Source organism: Taeniopygia guttata, chromosome 13 (assembly GCF_048771995.1).
Source record: "Taeniopygia guttata chromosome 13, bTaeGut7.mat, whole genome shotgun sequence".
NCBI classification, from domain to species: domain Eukaryota; kingdom Metazoa; phylum Chordata; class Aves; order Passeriformes; family Estrildidae; genus Taeniopygia; species Taeniopygia guttata.
Genome location: NC_133038.1, coordinates 6,580,856 through 6,601,188, shown reverse-complemented (window position 1 = coordinate 6,601,188; position 20,333 = coordinate 6,580,856). Strand labels below are relative to the sequence as shown.

Here is a 20,333-nt window from a genome sequence, read left to right as displayed (position 1 = left end):
CTCCTGCAGCTACAGAAATACCTGTGTGTTGTGTGTGCCATCAACATCAACACCTGCTGCTTGAGCCTTGGGAATAGTTATTTTCCCCTACAGCTGCAGCAGAGTGATATAAATGCATATCTTACGCATGAGGATACCACAGGGAGTTTCTTTCTCTAGCATTTATCTTAATACAAATTAAAGGCCATGGTTGTATAGACAATCCTGATCTCGGTTCCAAAGTCTGCATCCATATGTGAACAGCTATGTTGACTTATTGTAAGAATGAGTTAAATGAAAACACTATGACCTAATACAGATCTGCTTTTTATATACACAATGTACATACATAAAGATACTGTAGAATGTATCAGTCAGTCATAATATGTAAAATAAAAAAAGATATAATACTTTCCAAACATAAATCATGGCTGACAAATTATTTTTTTTATGTTTCATCTGTTACCAGGCTGAGTAAATCCAGCTGTTATCAGTTCTGGAACAGTCGCTTCATATGTAATGTCCAAAGTCAGGCACCAAGCAGTAACACGGAATTTCAAAGTTGAGTAAATTGCATTTATGTTAGAAGACAAAAAACCAACAGACAAAGTTCTTAGGAGTAAATGACTGATGCAATGATTCATTCTGAATCACCATCTCACCATCATGCCACATCCTCTTCCTAGGAATCATACAGCCCATTCTACAAACGAAAAATGAAATACATTCTCTCATTGCATGTACTTAATTGGTACAGAGAAGTAGGGGGGAAGCCCTGTGCTTTTATAAACTCACAGACTCATTGTCTAATCTCAGGAATAACTCACAAGTTGAAGTTTACCTGGTCAGGGTTCTTTTTGAAAAAAAAAAAAAAAACAAAAAGAAAACCAAAAAAACCCCAAAACACCAAAACCACATTGCCTTAAATGTGTACGTTCTTCTTCAGGAAGGGGAAACAGAGTAGGCTGATAAGAGGATTCATGGGAATCTAACTCAGTACACACTTGATCCTTTTTTCCTATTTCTTATGGCCAGTCCCAACTGCTGACCATGTCTTTGTTAGCAACAACTGGGCCATGTTTTTGGATGTTTTTGCAACCAGCTTGGTTAATGGCAGTAATAGCACCTATCATTATAGCTGTATTTCCACACTGAAATAGGTTATTTCCCTCAAATTCCTGTTACACTGGGACAAACCCCTATCCATTAGCAGAAATATTTCTGCTCTGAGAGGTCAATTTTGACAAAGTGACAGTTAAACCAGAACACAACTGTGCACAGAGCAGGCAACACACACTCCTCCCTTCCCTCTAACAAATATAGATTGGCAGCACTGCTCTGTCTGTGTCATTCCCTGGGAGATCAGAAAGCAGCAGCACAAATTCTTGATGGCTCCCTCTTTGCAGGCACCTGGAATGTTCTGCTATGTTGTATTTTTTTGTTCAAATATGCTGTGTTGTGCAAATAGTAGACAGGTGAATTCCCAGGCCATGGAATATGAGGAAAGATCTGTCCTTGTCCCAACAGAATTCCAGCCTGTACAGTATCTTTATTATTAACTTCACTGTTTGGAACTGTCACCACTTACTAGTTCAAGTCCCAGGAATGAGAAAGGCCACATAATAAAACACAGCAGAGAAGGTACTATTATTTGTATTTTTTAAAAGTATAAAAATTCTGTACATTTGACAAATAAATCAGGCATAGAAAACTGCTGGACTACTCCATTGCATTTCAGTAAGAATTAGACATCAGGCAGCAGAACCATTTGTCACTCATCTGACTAAACACACCAGCCGTGAAAATTAATACTAAATCCCAAATGAAGTATTCTGGTCCATCTCAGTTAAAACAAAAATCAAACCAATAATTTTATGTTCAAATATTCGGGCTTTTTTGTCGTTCAGCACTACAATAAAATACCTCATTGTTTAAATGCTATAGAAATACAGGAAATTTCTACATACTTTTTTTACAAATACACATGTACAAGGCAGGAACAGTCTTAATTTGAGTTCTTAACATTCAAAATATAGTATGATTTTAGCTTTCCATATGGGCATATCTTGTATGTCAGACAGCACCAGTGTCTTCTTTTTAGGCAGCAACACTGCTAAACCCAATGTAGCTGCTGAAGAGGGCTCCAGGTCAAACTCTGCCATCCACCATTTGTATTCCTCAGTTGCCAACAACCCAAGCAGAGCAGAATGTAAATTACTGGTTATGTTCATCAGAGATATCAACTGTCCTCAGCCAGAATCTCAGGATATTCCTCCCAGAACTGGTCCCCAATGATGTCACAGTGCAGGGGAACAACTTTAGTCTTAGTCCGGGTCACTTCCACTTCTTTTTCTTCTTCTTCCTTTGGCAGTTTTATTTTCTTAGTGATGACTTCATTAACCTGAAAATACAGTTGACACATTAGCAGACATAAAAGGCTCCAGAGTGGATTCAAAAATTCTAATAGAAAAGAATTAAAAAAAAAAACCAAAAACACAGGACAGGAATTTCTCCCACTAAATCAATGATGCAGTCATAGGACAGTGAACATTTCCAAGTTACCTTAAAGCAGAAAATGACTAAGTTATGAGCTGAGCTACCTTATTGAACAGAGGTTTGTAATTCCTTTGCCATGGATACTTGGGACCTAACCCTGGGAAGGGCCTGGCCCAAATGATACACACAGTGTCGTCTGCTGATACATGTTTCATCTCAATGGTCATAATTTGTATCTAAGCCATACTACAGAGACTGGCTTTCAAATTAAGCTGATAGAAACAGCTTTCAAAAATATCTCCAAAACAATGAGTTATCTTACACACAATTATATGGCAAATATAGGTCATTTTAAGATATATTTATTCCTAGATATACACTGGAGATGCATGTGGTGCTCTTACAGTACAGTCTGTCTGCCACAGTGTAACTATTTAAAATATCAGCCCAAAGCAAGTGGCAATAGGGTTTTTTACCTTCTGCCATATTAGGACAGTTCCTTTTCTATACATCAAAGGTTCATTGTTGTAGTTGATGTTGAATTCAGAAAATAAGATTTCATTCTTATCTCCAGCCAAAGTTCCCTGAGAGGAAAGGAAAGAAAAATACTCTTAGAGAAAACAAATTATATCTCTAGGATAGAGGAGGGGTGAATACTGGAAGCAAGACAGGCATTTGTAAAGGTTTTTCAACTTTAAGTCACAAGGCTTAATTACTTCTCTCAACAGAGGAATTAATTCCAAGAGGGTTTTCATTACATTTTCAAGACAAATGAAAGACAGTCAACAGACTCCAGGAGAAAACAGGAATAATCTACTAAAGTCTGCACAAGGAGACAAAACACAACAGAAGGGACTGGCAATCAACAGAACCTGAATTCTGCCACTGTTCCTCATGGGTTTGGATGCTGAACGTTTTATGACTTTTTTAAGATTTCTAAAATTGCCAACTAAGAACTTAAAACCCTGCTAATACTTGACCAAAATTACATTATTTGCTATTGGTATTAATATCTGCAGAATTGCAGAAGTTGTTGACTACACCTACAAAATTATTACATTAAGAATAAACAAGCCAGGGCTGCTGGGCAGGCAAGACACTTTGCAAATCTTATGGTTTAATTTTTAGCTGTAAAAAAACCATGACTTCAGCAGACTCTTACCCGGAGCCTCTCCTGTGCTTGCACTGGTGTCAAACCACCTCGCTGCACAAGCATCCAGAACACTGTATTATAAAGGTTATTAATATGGCCTAGAGAAAACACAGAAATGAGTGTGAGGATGGTTATTTACCAAATCTGAGTTACTACTTAGGAAAAAACAGCTTTATTTCCAGAGCTGTATCCAAGAAACAGCCAAGAGTAATGGGGAATGAATATAATCAGTTTCTAAAGAAGATACAATGTTTATAATACATTTTTAAAGTACTGCATATCATGACTAGAAGATTGATTTCGTAAGTAAAAAATCTTGTAAAAGGGCACAGAAGAGGCTGAAGGGTATTTATGTATAATGTAAATTATTTCCATTTGACAATAGGGACTAGGTACTGACAAAGGCCTAGAGACAAATCCAGTGGTCTGTTCTAACATGAAATATTCAGCAGTTTTGAGTACTATCTGCTGTGAATTTGACTATTCACATCTCTTCACTAAAGATTACCTTAGCTAAGCCAACTCTGAACATCAAAATTAATTGATTAATTCTATTAGCAGTTCTAATATTTCTTGTGCTGAATTCACTCTCAGGATGCAATAAATTTAGTTGCAGCCTGAACACTCCAAATTTCAGCCAGTACCCATACAAAGCCTAGAACAAGTGTAATAGTACTGAAAGCCACCACTCTACCTGCTGTTCTTTCACTGACAACTGTATATGCAAATACACTGGCAGAAAAGACATTTCTGTTCCGAGAAATGACCTCAACTGCACAAATTTCTCTCTTCTGGGAACACTTACAATCTGCTTGCCTCCAGCTGAGGTAGTCCTTCAAATTCTGGTTGCTGGGATACAACACAATTCGTCCATCAAATCCTGGTGGGTACAGAAGCTGCTGGTCCTTAAAGTAATCCTTCCAATAGAACACGTAACTTGAGGAAAACTGGGAGACCACATGAGTCATGAACTTACTTGCAAACACAGAACAAGAGAAAAAAAGAAAGAAATACATGGGTGTGATTATATATCTGTGCTTATCTGAGGTATCAGCAGTGATAACTCTAATGGAGAGCAGCATTTCTTAAATAATGGCCAAACAGATGAAGAATGGTACAGAGACTTTTGAACAACAGAGGTATGGAGAACTGTAACATTTTATTTTAAAAATGTCCATTTATAATGTTTTGATTGTTTATATAGTAAGTTGTTTATATAACTTTTTTACAAGCTCTGTATTATTGAACATATTTTCCTGAAACATCACATGTAAAGAATCTACATAAAAAACTTGAACTAACTGCAGTGTAAGCACCAGCCCTCCTCCTAACCTCTGTGTGTAGGTAAAGACAAACCTGAAGAAGAACTACAGAGATGTTAAAAGCAAATTCATTTCAGTATCAAAGCAGCTGTTACCTTGCTCTTCTTTTAAACCACCTGCTCTTCTTTTTGAAAACAAAACTATATTCATCACTCTGTCCATAAGCAATAGCAATATCCTCCAGCTCTTGCATCACTGTCTGGGCACACTTGGTCATCAGCTGCAGAGCACGGTCATCATTTGGCTTTTTGAATTCATGCTGCTCAGAAAACCTTCAAAGCAAAAATGGCTGCATAAGAGTCCTTTTAAAAGCTACTAAAAATGCTAACCCATTCATTTTCATTATATCTGCTTTGTATGAATATTGATTTCCAGTATCCTGTCAATACTGATAAAAGAATTCCTTCCAGGTATGAAAAGCAGGAACAAAAATCCTCGTTATCCACTCTGGATAACCCATTCTCTTTCCCACCAGTATCTGACCCTAACCAGTCTGTTAAAGAAGCTGGTTTATGTATTTTAATTGGAAATGGATAACAAATGCTACTTTCTGTTAACTCCTTTTCTCACAAGGTGTCTTTAATATTCAGTCCAATATGGGCAACATTATCAATAAACTTGTCGAAACTCAAGAGCTTTACCAAAACCAGACATAATATCCCAGCAAGAACTTGCGTTATCTAACAAGCGAGAGAACTGTGCCCCATTTATGCCGAGGGAAGGGAAGTGCCACACAGACACCGACTCCAAACACCGGGACACATCCCTGCACAGCCGCTGCTGTCCCTCCCCAGCACACCCAAGGCACTGGCACCATTTCCCTCCCCGGACCATTCCCTACCACCCGGCTCTGAAGCCGCCGGTGAAAGCAAAATCCCGGTGGAATTCCGTGCCCTGGAGAGGCCGAGTGGGGGACACGAGATCTCTAACCCCGCACCTGCAGGACTCACAGGCCGGGCAGGAACAGCCCAGCGCAACCCGGGCACCACCAGGACCCCGCTTCTCGGCCCGCACCTGTGGAAGTTGCGGCCGTCCAGCCGCACCACGATCCAGCAGTTGGGCAGGACCGTGTCGTCCGCCTCGAAGTCGCGCACGTACTCGAACTTGCTCTTGGCCATGGCGAGGCCGCGCGGGGAGCCCGGAGCGCGGCCGGCAGCGATGGCCGCGGCCGCCCGGCAGCAGCGCAGCATGGCCGGCGCGGAAGCGGAAGGAGCGGCGCCCGGCCCTTCTGGGCGGCCCGGAGCAGCGCTCGGCGCTGCCGGCGGAGGGCGGGCGGAGCGCGGGGCGGTTCCGACACCGGCCCCCATGGCGGCTGCGGGGCGCGGAGCCGGGACCGGCCGCCCGTGCGCTCCGGTCCGAGCGCGCCGAGCAACGAGCGCGGGATGGGCGGTCGGGGCGGCCCCAGCGGTGGGCGCGGGACGGGACAGCGCGATGGAGCCGGCGGGGCTGCGGCTCGGTGCGCGCCCCGCGGTTGGTGCGGGATGCGGGTTCGGTGCGTGCCGGCGGCGCGGGGCCGCGGGGAGCGTTGGCGCAACGGTAGCGGCGGCCGAGGAGCGGCGGCGGGGCGATGGAGCGCAGGCTCAGGCACTGCCGCTTCCGAGCCCGGGCGAGCCCCGCCTCGGCCCCCGGGCACAGGGAGCTCGTGGGCCCCCTCGGGGGGCTGCGCCTCCAAGTGCAGGAGCACCCGAGCCGGCCCGGGCCCAGCCAAGGAGCGGCCGAGAAGGGCAGGTACATCTCGGCTCCGGCGGCGGTTGAGAAAGAGGCCCGGAGCGCTGTCAGGAGAGAAAGGGACGATGAAAGGGGCAGCGGTGACCGCCAGAACGAGAAGGTCCTGGAGCAAGCTGGGAATAAGCCCTGGAGAAGAGCTGCGGTCCAAACGGAGCGACCCAACATGGCCTATGAGGCCCGACCAGTGAAGGTGGACAAGATTGGTGCCCCGTCTGGATCCCTGTGCGAGCCTGGGAATGCTCCTCAAGATCAGAACATCCCGGTCTTGTTTCAGTCCTTACCTCCCATGTCCCACGTACAGCTCCAAGGCCCTCTGCCCTCGCAGCAGATGCATGGGACTCCAGTGCCGGTAAAACAAGTGGCAGTTCAATTGCAGCCTCTACATCTGCAGCGGCCAAAAATTGAAACAAAAAACGTTCCCCTCACAGTCCTGCCCTCGGATTCAGGTATTATGGTCAGAGAGCTTGCAGGGTGGCACTGCTTGTCAGGCAGGAGAACACAAGTGGAAAGGTCATGTTAGAAACCCATCCCCTTGCAAAGGCTAGGTTTAGCACAATTCTTGCACAGTGTAAGACACAAAAGCACCAGAGCACGGACTTCTGTAGTGGTTTGTTACCATCAAGGCAGTTTTGTCATGTTGCTCCCTGTCTGAATGGAACCTCTTAGGATAGGGTTCAGAATTACACTGAGTTGTGATTGCAGTTTTAAGGTCAGGAATCTGCTTGATTTTTAAAAGTATAAAATAGTCATACATCTCTCTGAAAAAATCTGGACATGTTAAACGAAGAGCATTTTGAAACATCTATATTAGCAGCTTGTTTTTTTTTTTAATATCAAGACATTCAAAATTAATTACTTAAGTAAAGTCTTAAAGACTTTTCCCCTTTATCAATGAGATGAAAGAGTTAATTTCTAAACCTTTTCCAGGAGGAAATTGCTTGCTCAGGGATCAGTTTTAAGGGGCCTGTGGATTCATCATGTTGCCAGCTCAATTTAAATGCAGCCTGTGTTTACAAAGAGCCAAAGACAGGTATCATGTAACAATCATTTGGGAACACATGTTCCTCCAACAAAATGAGTGTCCAAATCCAAAAAAAAAGAAAAAATATATCTCAAAAAATCCAACTCAACAAAACCCAAGCAGAGACCCAAAATAGCAACACCTGTGGTTGAGCAGGCAGGGACTGCACATGTGTGGGACTAAGCAGCCTCCCCATCCTTAGTGCTAGTCCCTGCATCCTTAGGGTTTTGGTTACATAGTTCTGATGGTGGTAATAAATTTGCAGTGGTGTGGTCTGTGCTATATAATGATTAGGTTATAAATTAATAAGAAAACAAACCAACTGAAATCCATACAAGTGTGTTAGCAGTCCCTGTTTATTTCCTTTTTTTTTTTTTTTTTAATTATACATAAGAAAAGCCGGGTAACTGATTCCTTGTGCAGTGACCCACCAAAGGGCAGTGGGGGATTTTGTAGGAACTGCTCTCCAAATGTGCACTTTCATCTGTCCAAAGCTCCACTGATGCTGTTGCCAGATATCCTGTGGGTGTGGTATTCTGGCCTGCTGTATTCCCTGGAAGATGATGATCTTTCCTTGCCTTGTTGCACAGGGATGCCAGACACTCCTTTCAGCAAGACCAAGAGCGGCCGTGTGAAGCGTCCCATGAACGCATTCATGGTGTGGGCTCGGATCCACAGGCCTGCTGTGGCCAAAGCCAACCCAGGTGCCAACAATGCAGAGATCAGCGTTCAGCTCGGCCTGGAGTGGAGCAAACTCACTGAAGAACAGAAGCAGCCATATTATGAGGAAGCTAACAAAATAAAACTGAGGCACAGGGAGGAATTTCCTGGTAAACATCTTAGTTATTTACCTGAATGCTTTAGAAGTGCAGGGCTTTTTGGAAAATTGATCCCTTGCATTATGGCAATTAATAGAGATAGAAAAAAAGTACAGATATTTCAAGCACACAATTCTTCTGTGTGCTTGAAACAACTTTTTAAAGCATCCAAAATGCTGGTGCTTAGAACACTGCAGCTACAGCAGCTTTTCTGAATGCTTTAGTAGTCTAATGGCCACAGAGTGAGTTTGTGTGGCCTGCTGCATCAATTTCCTTGCTCCAGAAACAGCGGCCCAGGTGGCCTGTGGTGACACATATGTCCATTTCTTAAAAGCAGGAAAGGGAAATGTCACAGGAAGCACAAACATCATTGTGTTCTATGAGATTCTTCAACGTGTAGACTTGAGATTCCCACATAATGGTGTGGAAAATGTTTCACAGCCTTTTGTCAAGCATTAAAATTTGTACCTTTAACAATTTAATTTATCCAGAAGATAACAGAATGTAAAACACTTTTAAAAAGCTTTTGAGATACCAGGTGTTGTGATCCTTTCTCTCTCTGTTGTCATAATGCTGCTTGTTCATGATCCTGCCTAATCTGTCATAAACAAAGAAAAGAGCACCACTCTCCTTCTCTCCTTGCATCTTTCAAAAAAATTTTAAAAAAAGGCATTTCCTTAAAGTTGCATTAAGAGTTAACCTGTGTAAATAACCAAACAGCTCAGTGTAAATTCATGTTATATTGTTACGTGTGTTAGCGTTTGGTTAATGTTGTCAGGCAAAGGCAAATGTGCTCTTCCACAATCTATCCAGGTTTCCCAGTGGATCCTATTTTCTGTTATATCTTGTAACCTGCATACACATGAGACTTAAGGGGTTAAGGAAACCATGAGGAAAGACCACATTTTGAGTACCTGTGGTTTTCCTCCACACTGAATGCCCAAGGTACAGTGAGTGTCATGTTCTCCTTAATGTGGTTCTCTCAGCTGGGCCACATCTCTTCCCAGTGTTTGGTATTTTTTTGTCTCACAAGCAACTATTATTTGGTAACTTCGAAACAATACCCAAATATTTCTATTTGATTTCCATCTCCAGTAAAATTCACCATTTCTAGTTCACCAAAACAAGTGGAGCATTGCCGTTACCTAAAGGAGCAGGTTTATCAGATCCTACAGAATTACAGATTACATAGCTTTAGATAAATAATGAAACCATGCAAAATATTGGATGTCTGCATCTTTTTTTTCATCTCTGACAGGTTGGGTTTATCAGCCCGACAGGAAGAAGTGTTCTCTACCACCTCGCTCAGCTGCATTTTTGGGCACTTCCCAGAGTACCATCACTACAAATCCAGCTGGCACCCTTCCCTTCTCATCACCTACTTATTCTTTTGTCAACTCCAGTGGTAAGAACAGCACTGGACGTCCAATCTGTGAGTTTTCAGCAGTGAATTATTTTAAAAATTCTGAATTTACCTGTTGCAGTAGTGACAAGGCAAGGGGGGACAGCTTCAAACTGAAAGAGAGTAGGTTTAGCTTATATGTTGGGAAGAAACTTTGCTGTGAGCATGGTGTGGCCCTGGCACAGGTTGCCCAGAAAAGGTGTGATTATTTACCAGCACTTCTTTCTACTTAAGATATTAAGCTACAGCTGCTTCTTTCACTTTTTTGGTCTCCACTTCATAGATACCCTGGAAGGATCCTTCTTTTTTACAGAAAGTCAACACTGGCAGTGAAATAGTGTGAGAGCCCCCAGACCAGTGCAAGAGGTCGTCTACATATTCCTTAGACAAAGGGCTCTGGCTCTCTCAGGGCATGGATAGTGAATTTCAACAGCAAATAACTCAGATCCAGGCAATGGCATTTTCCTCTAAGTATCCTGGAAAGGGCTGCTTTCTTTGCAATGAGACAAGAAAATTAAATGCCTGTTTATGCTGTGTGGTAATACTTGGAGATATTAAAACAAAAGAACACTCAGCTTTGTTCTGGTGTAATTCTGAGTTAGTGATGTTTGAAAATTCCTATGCAATGTTTTTTGAAATCTTTCCCTTTAAAGGCAGCCCTGTTGATGGGCTATGATTTGAGAGTATACATTGAAGTTTGTGCTCTGCAAAAGATTTCAAATTAAAATTGCCTAGTGGGTACATTCATTGATGAAATAAGGAAACATATTGGTGTTTCCTTATTTCATCAATGAAATAAGGTGTTTTAGGTTCCTCAACACACAGTTTTGTTATAAATTTGGCTTACTTCATATCAGTAGACCTGTGAGGTCATCTGAGCTGAAGGCACACTCCAACCCATTGTGGGGCCTTATTAGGACAAGACATAGCCTCACCAGAGCAATGAACCCTCATCAGCCACTTCCTTCCACCCGTGGTTTCCGTGCAATGAAGCTTTAATGTGTGGGCTCCAAACCCATCTCTCAGAATGGTGTCACATTAGGTGTATGACATGAGTTGCTGGGAACTCTCAGGGGGGATTATTCTCTCTGTACCCAGAAATGCTGTGGTTTGCTATGATGCTGTTTATCAGAAGTCTCTGTTCATGTCTGATAAATAACTGTTTTGTTTCCTGAAGGTGAGTCTCCCGCCATCCGTCTGACAGCTTCTTCAATCCAGCACACAGTACCCATGACCCTTTTCCAGACCACAGCTGCAAACACCACATCAGTGGCTGTTGCAGTTCCAACCCTGCCCCTACGCCCTGTAGTTTCATCACAGCACTTTGCTGGGCCTGCTCAGACAGAAGCTTTTGTTTCACCTGGGCTCAATTTCTCCCTGAAGAGACCTGCACCCGTTTTCGCTGAGAGCTTCGGCAACAGAAACCCAAATAACATCAGCAGCACTAGTGGCAGGTTTTCTGTCTCTAACAGTGAGATCCCAGGGATTCCTGTTTTTCCTAGAGGCATAGCTCTCCCCCAGGCTACACCTTTTATTCCCTCACCTGCCTATGTGTCTGCTCCCATTGGACAGCCAGCCGCTTTGTTTGGAGGAACTCCTCAATTTCCATGTTGCCAGCCTTCCTTTATACCTGGACCTCGCTGTTTCCCCTCAAGGTAATGAAACTATTTCAATACCAGTAAAAAAAAATGCTGAAAGGCAGAGAATCTTTTGACTTGCAGACAGCAGGTGGAGCATTCAGAGGGAAAGGAGCTCTTACCTTCCTGTGCTGGGACCCCCTAGCCTCAGCCTGCTCGTAATACGTGCCCAGAAAGCTCCGTAGAATTGTTGCAGTAATTGGCACTCCCAAGGCCATGGCAAACAGAAATATCTTCTTTCCACTTTATGGGTATAAGTGCAGTTGATTTTGGCAGAAGAGCATTAGGTAGAGATAATGTAAATATACTTTGAAAATGGTCAGATAGAATTAGAGTGGGTCCTGGAGGTGTCTCCTGGGTACACTGTGATTGCCATAAGTGCTAATATTTCTGAAACCCAGCCTGGTGGGAAGTGTCTGCAGAATTCTTGTGTAAGTAGTAATTCCTAGTTCTTCCTTTTCAGTCAATCGGAGGTCCCCTAATCAAAGAATTTCCAGGCTAACACATGTAGTGTCCTGTGGGTGTTTGTGGGCTGAGCATGCACAGAAAGCACCAGTGCCCTGGTGCAGGTGGGCAGCTCAAAGACCAGGCATCTGATGCTTATTCTTTACAGGGCATCATTTTATTTTCATGATTTTCACTAGTAGCAGTAACCAATGTGTTCCTGTGGCAATAAGACCACCTGGTCTTTAATTAGGACTAATCATGTCCCATTAGAAGAACTTCATAAGCTGACAAGTGCAATACAAGACATTTCTATTTTTGAGGTACTTTAAGGAAACACAGAACACATATTCCCAAAACTGCTAAAAATTATCTTTCCTCAGCCCTTGGTGTCTGAAATGAGATGGTTTTGTGAGGCCTCTGAGAGGGGTGAGTTCTTCTAGCATAAAAGACTGTTCTGATTTCACACACTAATGGACTTCTGAAGTCCATTAATGCCAGCTGAATGCCAGCTTTGCTAATGCCAGGGTCTTTCTAATGCAGTGATTTATAAGTTCTCTGTCCTATAAACTCATTTCTTGCATACAAGAGTCATGATTTCTGAACTGAAAGTGCAGATGTATGCACTAAAAATTTAAATATTAGATTGGAATGATGATTAATCCCCTAGAAGCCTCAATAGATATTGTATCAATATCTTTACAATGCCTGGACTGTGGAGTTCTATTACTTCTTTACATATTTTTGTTTTCTTCACAAGGTAGTGAATTTCCCTAACACACTGTAAATTGCAATTTGTTTGTCTTTCTGCATCAGAATAAAAATTCAGGCATCTGCCACTGGAGTAATACAGTTCCATTTGACATAGTAACTTCCTGCAATTTACTACGTAGTTACTTTTTAAAAATTTATCACTGTGCATTCTTTAAATATTAACATTGACAACCACATATTGGGCACGAGGATTCCTTGTCCTGTTTGGTAACAGTGTAACAGATGTAAGATCTCACTAAAAATTACAAATAAGAGTGTTTTACCCCAGGTCTGTCACAAAATTTGACATACAGAAATTACACAAACTGTCTTTTGATGCTTTGTTTTAGTAATCTGAGTATGTTGGTTAACTCATTGCATGCTGGTTTATCTATGGTATTATTTGATTGATAAATACAATAGGCTTTGTGTTTGTTCTCAGAGCAACCTCGTGTGTGCATGATGTTGAAGAGATGCTTATGCACAGAAATGGAATCTGAACTACTCTTGTTGTGGTCTTAGTGCTGAAATTAGGCATGGTTTTAAATTTGTATGTTTTAAAAAACGGGATGAGCTGAGTAGCACAGAACATTAGTGCCATTGTGCAGCCCTGCATTTCTGAAAGCCAACCTTGAATCTCTTCCCTTGCAGCACATTCCCACTCAGAGCTCCATTTGGCTACGGGAATTTCTCCAGCTCAGTGCCTCAGTGCTTTGGCTTTTATGAGGAGAGGAACCAGAGGCAGGAGGTGATATTTTCCACTGTGGATGAAGATTATCATTTCAGGGCATACTCAGAAGAGAGGCTATGTGAGAACCAGCGTGTCTGTAGGAACCCCGAAATCGTGTCCTGTCAGAGCACCTGCGGTGAGGAGCGAGTTCTGAGCCCCCTGCCACAGCTGGATGTGGAAGTGGTGGAGGAGGTTTTGCCATCCCCCCCATCTTCTCCCTCCAGTACTTACATTGTCAATGTAACTGACAGTGATGAGGAAGAGGAAGTAAAGTTTTTTCAAGTATTGTAATTTTAAAAAGTTATTATAATCTAGAGCAATATTATAGAATGGGAAATAAACATTTTCATCAACACCACCTTTTCAGTCAGCGTGTTCAATGGGAAACCCTGGTGGCTTCAGTAAGTTGCACAGGTTATTTTGAAGAGCTGTTTAGATAAGAGGAAAGTCTTATAAATAGCAGAAAATGCCTGTTCATATCTGAAAGCTGATCTGGCCTGCAGGAATGCATGTAGCCAAATGTACAAATCCCTCCACAAGTGTGTTTTGGGGTGTGAGATTATTCTCTAGATCTAACTTCCCTCTTCTCCCATCTTTCTTTTTATACCCTGTGGAGTAGGATATCAGACATATTTCAATGCACCAGAATTTAGAATAGTACACAACTGTTGTGATTTATTCTACCAAGCCCAGAGAAAGGGAAGACTGGTTTCACATATCCTGGATATCCTAATGGGAAACTGCATGTGAGGGTGATCCCTTCTTCCCTCCCAGCTAGAGCTGATGGCCTGGAGTGGTTGTTAGGCATCTGTGTCTGCAGGCCTGTGTCACTGCAGCCAGACCTCAGCTGAGCTCTCTTGAAGGCTCTCCTGTCGCGTCTACAACAGAAGTGAAAGTTACACAAACAACCCACTCAAATCTGGCTTTCTCTGCATCCTCCTTCAGCATGTCTGGCAGCCCTGCAGCCAGGAAAGTGTGATAGAAGAGGTTTTTAGTTTCCAATTCTAGGTGATTTTCAGCTCACCCGCAAACTTTCCCATAATGCAGATTCCTGAAGTGCCAAGTATCTGTCCCAAGTGGCCAGTGTTGGCAGGGCCAGTGCCTTGTGTGCCCTCCTGCAAGCCTTCATGGCAGTGCAGAGGGTAACTGGGGCATAAGAGGGACATGTTCTACTTTCTTATAATTATTTTCTTCCTTACTGTTTACCTTAATCTAAACTAAAAGCCACCTTGTGTCCTTCTCAGCTTGAAAAATACATGATTTTCTGTGCAAAGTTTGTTTTCCTCCTGCTACTGTAAAAGTCTAGACACTCAATGCTTCCCAGTACATCACTGCTATCCATTATAGAGACAACTTTCTTCTCCAAAATTACTGGGCAGTTTGATGGACTGGATGTTACTAAAAGCCCTTGTACTGTTATGCCTGTTTTCCATTTCTTATTAGAATTAACTATTATAGAATTAACTAGTATAGTCACTGTTGTGTTGGAGAAGGTTGCAGGCAGCACAGAGAGGATTATAAGTGTTTCACATGTGGAAATAGAGCTAAAAGATGTGCAGATATAATCATCTTCAATTCACTTGCCTGTAGGAATGAAGCAAAAGTTTCAGCAGAAAGTGGTAGCAGTGACCCACCCTTTAAAAGAAGCACAGGGAGTGCTTTGATACCCTTTTGCTATCAGCACATCAGGACAAGCCCTTGTCTAGCTCCTGATCATCTTACAGCACTTCTCCCTCTTTGGCAGGACAGCTGCTCCAGGGCCCTTCCAAATATTCCTGCTGTCCTACATGGGTGGTGGAAAAGCAGAGCTGAACAGAATATTCTGGGTCAGCTGAAGCTGCTCTCAACTGTTAAGACACTGGATAAAGGAGGTAATTCTTGAATCTCCAGTTTCCTTCACGGATTCACAGCCTCCTTCCTTTGATCATTTCAAATGATCTGAACCAGAAGAATGTTCTGTAAAATGGGACATTTCACATTCCCCTCAAGTCAGCCAAAGTTGTAACATTTCTCTCATCAGTGAGTGTGTCTGTAATGCAGAGGTTAGGCAGGACAGTCCTCTCCCTTCTCCTGCTAAGACTTTGATTCTGGGTAAAGTTTCCTTCAGTGTCAGCAGGAGGCTTCTCAGAGCACTCTGTTCCACAGCCTTTCCTGAGAGAGAGTTCACACGAAATATTACTGAGCTGTGGTGCACATCTCAGCCATTCTCTGCTCAAGTCTGGTTCTTCACCGGGCATTTTCCTTTCTCTGGATCCATTTCTTTCTAGGTGCCTAATTCCTGATTTAATATGAACATAATGGGAGAATCCTCATCTTTTGCACTCCATCTGACAACAATAGCATTAAATCATCTTGAAAATTGTCAAGCAAGTGCAGAAGCCCCTCTGCAAAAGCTCTGTCATCAGCTTTTCCCTGGGGAGGCTGAAACACCTCACCCTTGCTCTGGGTGCTGCACGGAGGCTGCTGCTCCATGCCTTGGCCACGGGGGATGTAACAGATGAGGGAACACAGCAGACTTTAAATTCCCAGCTGATTCTCTTAATCAGACAGTTTGGATCCTGCAGGAAATTAGTCTGAGCCTGTGTAATTCTTAGAAAACCAGAAGTCTTATATTGTTCTGTGAAGTCCAGCAAATGTCCCACTGACTTTGGGGAAGAGATTTTGAAGAGGTGGGCACAGGCAGGATCTGACTCACCCTCTGCCAGAAACATCATTACAGCAACTGAGAACTGTTATTAAGGCTAAAATACCCTGAATTTTTCCATGCAACAATGTCTCAGTAATACAAATAATAACACTATATATATAGATAGATTAGCCTATATATAACCACTGCACAGTTTGTCATTATATTTTTATACAGGGAGTTTCTGGTGGTTTTAAAGTGAGATATCTGTTCTCATATTACCAAGATCCAAAGGTAAAAATATCACTATGTAACAAATGCAAATATGGCACATATTTTTGTGATACTTGAATGCTGAAAACAATCAGAAGCAGATAGTTGTTGGCCTAAGTATTTTAATAATCTTAACATAAGGGTGATTTTATTCCATTTTGCGCCTTTTTGAGTTGACCTTCTTTTAAAGAAATATATGGAGCAACGCCTGAGAAGATTTGTGACAATCTTTTAGTAAAAGCATACATGTTCCTCATCAAAGTGGTTTTTTTTTCCTTCTGGTAGGCAGAAATTTTATGGGGGGATGAAAGCAGGGTAGCTAAATTTGTGTCTAAATTTGGCTTGTATTCTAACTTATTTATAATATAGACATGCACAATAACGCCTTTGTTTTCTTCTATATTACAGGCAGCTATAAATAAGTAGGGGAATTCACAGGGAAAAAAAAAAACCAAAAAAAACCCTCAAGATTTCCCTTCAGGATATTCCATATGATTGGAAAAGAGCTGAAATTTTGCCCCTGTATTTTTTGCTCTTTGAAACAAGAAGATTTAGTTGTGCCATGAAAGGTCATGACCTCTCTATGGGTCAGCTAAAATGTCACTTATAGCCCTCTGACCCTGATCATTCCCTCTAGGTGTTCCTACAGTGCCTGACTTTCCTCTGCCTGGGTGATACCAGGAATAAATTGACCCTCACAAGATCAGAGAGACTTCATTTGTGAAGTGCTGGGGGACAAAGGGGACATATGTGAGATATAAACCAAAGTGGTATCTGCAAAATGGAACAGTGACCTTTCCTTTGGGCAGCCCTGGCAGGAGCCTGCAAAAACCTTCAGAACAATAGACATTAGAGTTTTCAATAGCATAAATAATCCTCTGGACAAGAGACAAAATCATTACTGTTATCTGGCAAACCTTTATTTTGAAGGGAGTATTCACTTCCTACCGCCTGATTTTCTGATACACTCTGAAAACCTGTCCACGAGCAAATTATCCCCATTTCTCATTTCCCTGCTGGTTCACCTACACAGACACTTGAAGTATAGAGATGAATGGAAAGGGTTGAATGGGAAATGCAGATCAATGTCTGTCTGAAGAGTGCGGCTAAGAGGTAATGGCTCTTCCTGCCACTTGGAGCTGACCCCATAAAAATCCGTGTCAGCCAACCCTGGCAGCCTTGACTGGGGCTGCAGCTGAGCTGGCTGGAGTCACACACTGACACAGGGAAGGCAGCTGCTGTCTGTGGACTCAGCGTGTGCAAGGAGCTCCTAGAGCAGCGTGGAGTCCCCCAGTGTTTGCAGCTGGTAACCTCAGCGTGACCCACTAACCTGGACTCTCCTGTCCTGGTGTGACCCCACCCCACGGGTTAATTCAGCAGTGAGACACAGTCGTGCAGTCCCCCGGGTGCTCAGCTCCCTGAAGGGCAGAGATCCAGCAAAGAGGTGATGTGTGGCAGAAGCCTTGGCTCAGCCCTGAAGGATGCAGGAGAAGACAGGGATGCTCCTTCGGGAGCCTCGTGGCAGTGGCTGGATATCCCTGAAGGGCAGCATTGGGAATATGAGCTGTGGATGTTCCCAAGTCCTTCCTCATGCCTGGCCCTCCCATCGACCGTAAGGGGAGAGAGGCAGAAAACATCCTTTTGCTTCTGCACATAAAAATCTATCCTGTATCCCTTCAACGGTACAGGACTAATGTACTTCCCGGGAATGGAGAAATTTAGGATGTCTCTGGAAACACGGGATCAGCTATGATAAGATTACACATAAATATAGCAAACAAATAAATAAACAGCTCTTGAGCTCCTTCCTTCCCCCAGCTCTCCCCTTTTTCCTAGCTTTGGAGGCACAATGGATTTCCGTGCTGGCGAAGGCGCTGGAGGGGAGGTTTTGCACAGGGAGCCCCAGGGAGGTGCTGAGGTTTTCCCCTGCCCCGGAGGGGGACAGAGCCGCTGGGGCACCGGGAGAATCCCGGGCTGTGCGGAGGGAGAACGGGAGAGGAGGGGGCTGCGGGGCGGTCGTGGTGCGGTGGGAGGGGACAGGCGGCGCCGGGCGGGTTTATAGGGCGGTGGCGGCGGCGGAGAGCGGTCCCTGCCCGGAGCCATGCGGGGCCGGGGGCTGCTCTGCGGCATCGCCCTCTCGCTGCTGCTGCGGCCGCCGCCCCGTGAGTGCCCGTGGTGTGCCCGGTCTGGGGGCGGGATGCCCGGTCTGAGTGCGGTGTGCCCGGTCTGAGTGCGGTGTGCCCGGTCTGGGTGCGGTGTGCCCGGTCTGAGTGCGGTGTGCCCGGTCTGGGTGTGGTGTGCCCGGTCTGAGTGCGGTGTGCCCGGTCTGAGTGCGGTGTGCCCGGTCTGGGTGCGGTGTGCCCGGTCTGGGTGCGGGATGCCTGGTCTGAGTGCGGGATGCCCGGTCTGGGTGCGGTGTGCCCGGTCTGGGTGCGGTGTGCCCGGTCTGGGTGCGGGATGCCCGGTCTGAGCGCGGTGTGCCCGGTCTGAGCGCGGTGTGCCCGGTCTGAGCGCGGTGTGCCCGGTCTGAGCGCGGTGTGCCCGGTCTGAGTGCGGTGTGCCCGGTCTGGGTGCGGGATGCCCGGTCTGAGTGCGGGATGCCCGGGCCGGAGCTCCGGGTGCGGAGCGTCCTGGGAGGGAGGGTGGGAGGATGCATGGCTGAGTGGGTTGGGGGATCCTCCTGGCTTTTCCTACAACCAGCGCAGAGCTCCCTCTCCTCTCCGCCCCGGTTCGTGCTGCCTGCCCCCGCGGTGCGGAGCGGCCGGGATGCTGAGCCGCTCTCTTGTCTCCGCAGCCGCGGCCGCCGAGGCGCGGCCCCAGCCCGAGGTGGTGGTGCCGCGCTGGGCAGCCCCGGGTGGCCCCGGCAGCCCCAAGGTAGGTGGCGACCAGCGCTCGGTCTCTGTTTTGTTTGCAGACCCACCTTTGGGGGGACGGGGGGGTGGCGCGGGTAGCGCAGCGAGCAGCTGGCGATGCGCGTTTTGGGTTTGTTAAGCTGTGGGGATGAACAGGGAGCTGCCATAGCTCCTGCAGATCGCAGGAAAGGCTGTGCGAGCTGGCTGGTGCATCTGGGAACTGCATTCATCCTGCTCTCTGCCAGGCCTTAAAGCCTCCATCTGTATCTGCCTGATCTGTGTCTGTGCAAGGAGAGCGGGGACACACAATCGGTGGCATTTAGGGAACAGCTGGATGGAAGAATCTGCTGTAGGGAGAGATAAGCCCAGAAAGCCATCTGGGTCCTGGACTGCATCAAAATAAGTATGACCAGCAGGTCAAAGGAGGGGATTCTGATCCATACTCTGGTCAGGAACGATATCGACCTGCTGGAGCCAGGCCAGGGCTGGGCAGTGAAGATGCTCCAAGGGCTGTATCACCTCTCCTGTGAAGACAGACTGAGAGAGCTGGTGTTGTTCATCCTGGAGAACTCTCTGGAAAGACCTTGTAGCATCTTTCAGTACGTAAAAGAGCTACAAGAGAGCTGGAGAGGGACATTTTACAAGGGTGTGGCATTGCAGAGCAAGGGAGAATGGCTTTAAGCTGAAAAAGGGCAGGTTTAGATTAGATATTTGGCAAAAATTTTTGACTGTGAGATGACGAGGCACTGGGACAGTTGCCCAGAGAAGCTGTGGATGCACCATGCCTGGATGGATGGGGTTTGGAGCCATCTTTCCTGGTGGAAGGTGTTCCAGCCTAATGGCACAGGGATGGAACAAGATGATCTTTAAGATCCCTTCCAGCCCAAACCATTCTCTGGCTCTGTGAATCCCAGCTCTGAGGGTGCTTCACTAGGAAAGAAAAGCCAACCAGCAGCTCAGGTGGGTTTGGCTGTGTCTCAGACACTGTGCTCATACAGATCTCACCCCTGCTGCTGTTCCATGGGCGGATGAAGGGATGTCTCGAACAGCCTCCAGACTCTGACAATCACTGAGGTCCAGGCAACTTCAAACACAAAAC

The 20,333-nt window shown here is 45.0% G+C and overlaps 3 protein-coding genes across 6 annotated transcripts in view; 2 read left to right on the top strand and 1 right to left on the bottom strand.

Annotated features, from left to right (window-relative positions):
• Positions 1-1,616: 1,616 nt before the first annotated feature.
• Positions 1,617-6,379, bottom strand: THG1L (tRNA-histidine guanylyltransferase 1 like). 3 transcript variants are annotated; one of them, XM_002197927.7, is made up of 6 exons: positions 5,965-6,379; positions 5,046-5,222; positions 4,434-4,603; positions 3,638-3,726; positions 2,952-3,059; positions 1,617-2,380 (listed from the first exon to the last, which is right to left on the bottom strand). In XM_002197927.7, exons 1-6 carry the CDS (start codon positions 6,255-6,257, stop codon positions 2,219-2,221), a joined length of 999 nt encoding a protein of 332 aa, XP_002197963.5. In that variant the 5' UTR covers positions 6,258-6,379; the 3' UTR covers positions 1,617-2,218. The 3 variants fall into 3 exon arrangements, with proteins under 3 accessions (XP_002197963.5, XP_072791218.1, XP_030139794.2); XM_072935117.1 differs by lacking the exon at positions 5,965-6,379 and adding an exon at positions 5,888-5,911; XM_030283934.4 differs by lacking the exon at positions 5,965-6,379 and having other exon boundaries at positions 4,434-4,599; positions 5,046-5,185.
• On the top strand, positions 6,244-13,841 carry SOX30 (SRY-box transcription factor 30). 2 transcript variants are annotated; one of them, XM_072935116.1, is made up of 5 exons: positions 6,244-7,124; positions 8,290-8,529; positions 9,776-9,922; positions 11,097-11,574; positions 13,405-13,841. In XM_072935116.1, the coding sequence occupies exons 1-5, from the start codon at positions 6,518-6,520 to the stop codon at positions 13,772-13,774; spliced, it is 1,842 nt and encodes a 613-aa protein (XP_072791217.1). In that variant the 5' UTR covers positions 6,244-6,517; the 3' UTR covers positions 13,775-13,841. The 2 variants fall into 2 exon arrangements, with proteins under 2 accessions (XP_072791217.1, XP_072791216.1); XM_072935115.1 differs by having other exon boundaries at positions 6,245-7,124; positions 9,776-9,949.
• Positions 13,842-18,420: 4,579 nt separating this feature from the next.
• ADAM19 (ADAM metallopeptidase domain 19) overlaps positions 18,421-20,333 on the top strand; it is a 32,797-nt gene continuing 30,884 nt past the window's right edge. The window contains exons 1-2 of the mRNA XM_030283918.4: positions 18,421-18,544; positions 19,177-19,256. Coding sequence (XP_030139778.4) covers positions 18,484-18,544; positions 19,177-19,256 — 141 coding nt within the window. The 5' untranslated portion in view covers positions 18,421-18,483. The remainder of the gene's footprint in view (positions 18,545-19,176; positions 19,257-20,333) is intronic.

Bases quoted from the DNA above. Each gene is read 5' to 3' on its own strand.
- THG1L (XM_002197927.7), bottom strand. From the start codon at position 6,257: ATGGGGGCCGGTGTCGGAACCGCCCCGCGCTCCGCCCGCCCTCCGCCG. The intron at 3,727-4,433 runs GTAAGTGTTCCC...TGTTTTCTCTAG, and splicing joins CAGCTGGAGGCAAGCAGATT to GCCATATTAATAACCTTTAT. The intron at 2,381-2,951 runs GTAAAAAACCCT...CTGTATTTTCAG, and splicing joins CTGTCCTAATATGGCAGAAG to GTTAATGAAGTCATCACTAA.
- SOX30 (XM_072935115.1), top strand. From the start codon at position 6,518: ATGGAGCGCAGGCTCAGGCACTGCCGCTTCCGAGCCCGGGCGAGCCCC. The intron at 8,530-9,775 runs GTAAACATCTTA...CATCTCTGACAG, and splicing joins GCACAGGGAGGAATTTCCTG to GTTGGGTTTATCAGCCCGAC. The intron at 9,950-11,096 runs GTGAGTTTTCAG...TGTTTCCTGAAG, and splicing joins CAGCACTGGACGTCCAATCT to GTGAGTCTCCCGCCATCCGT.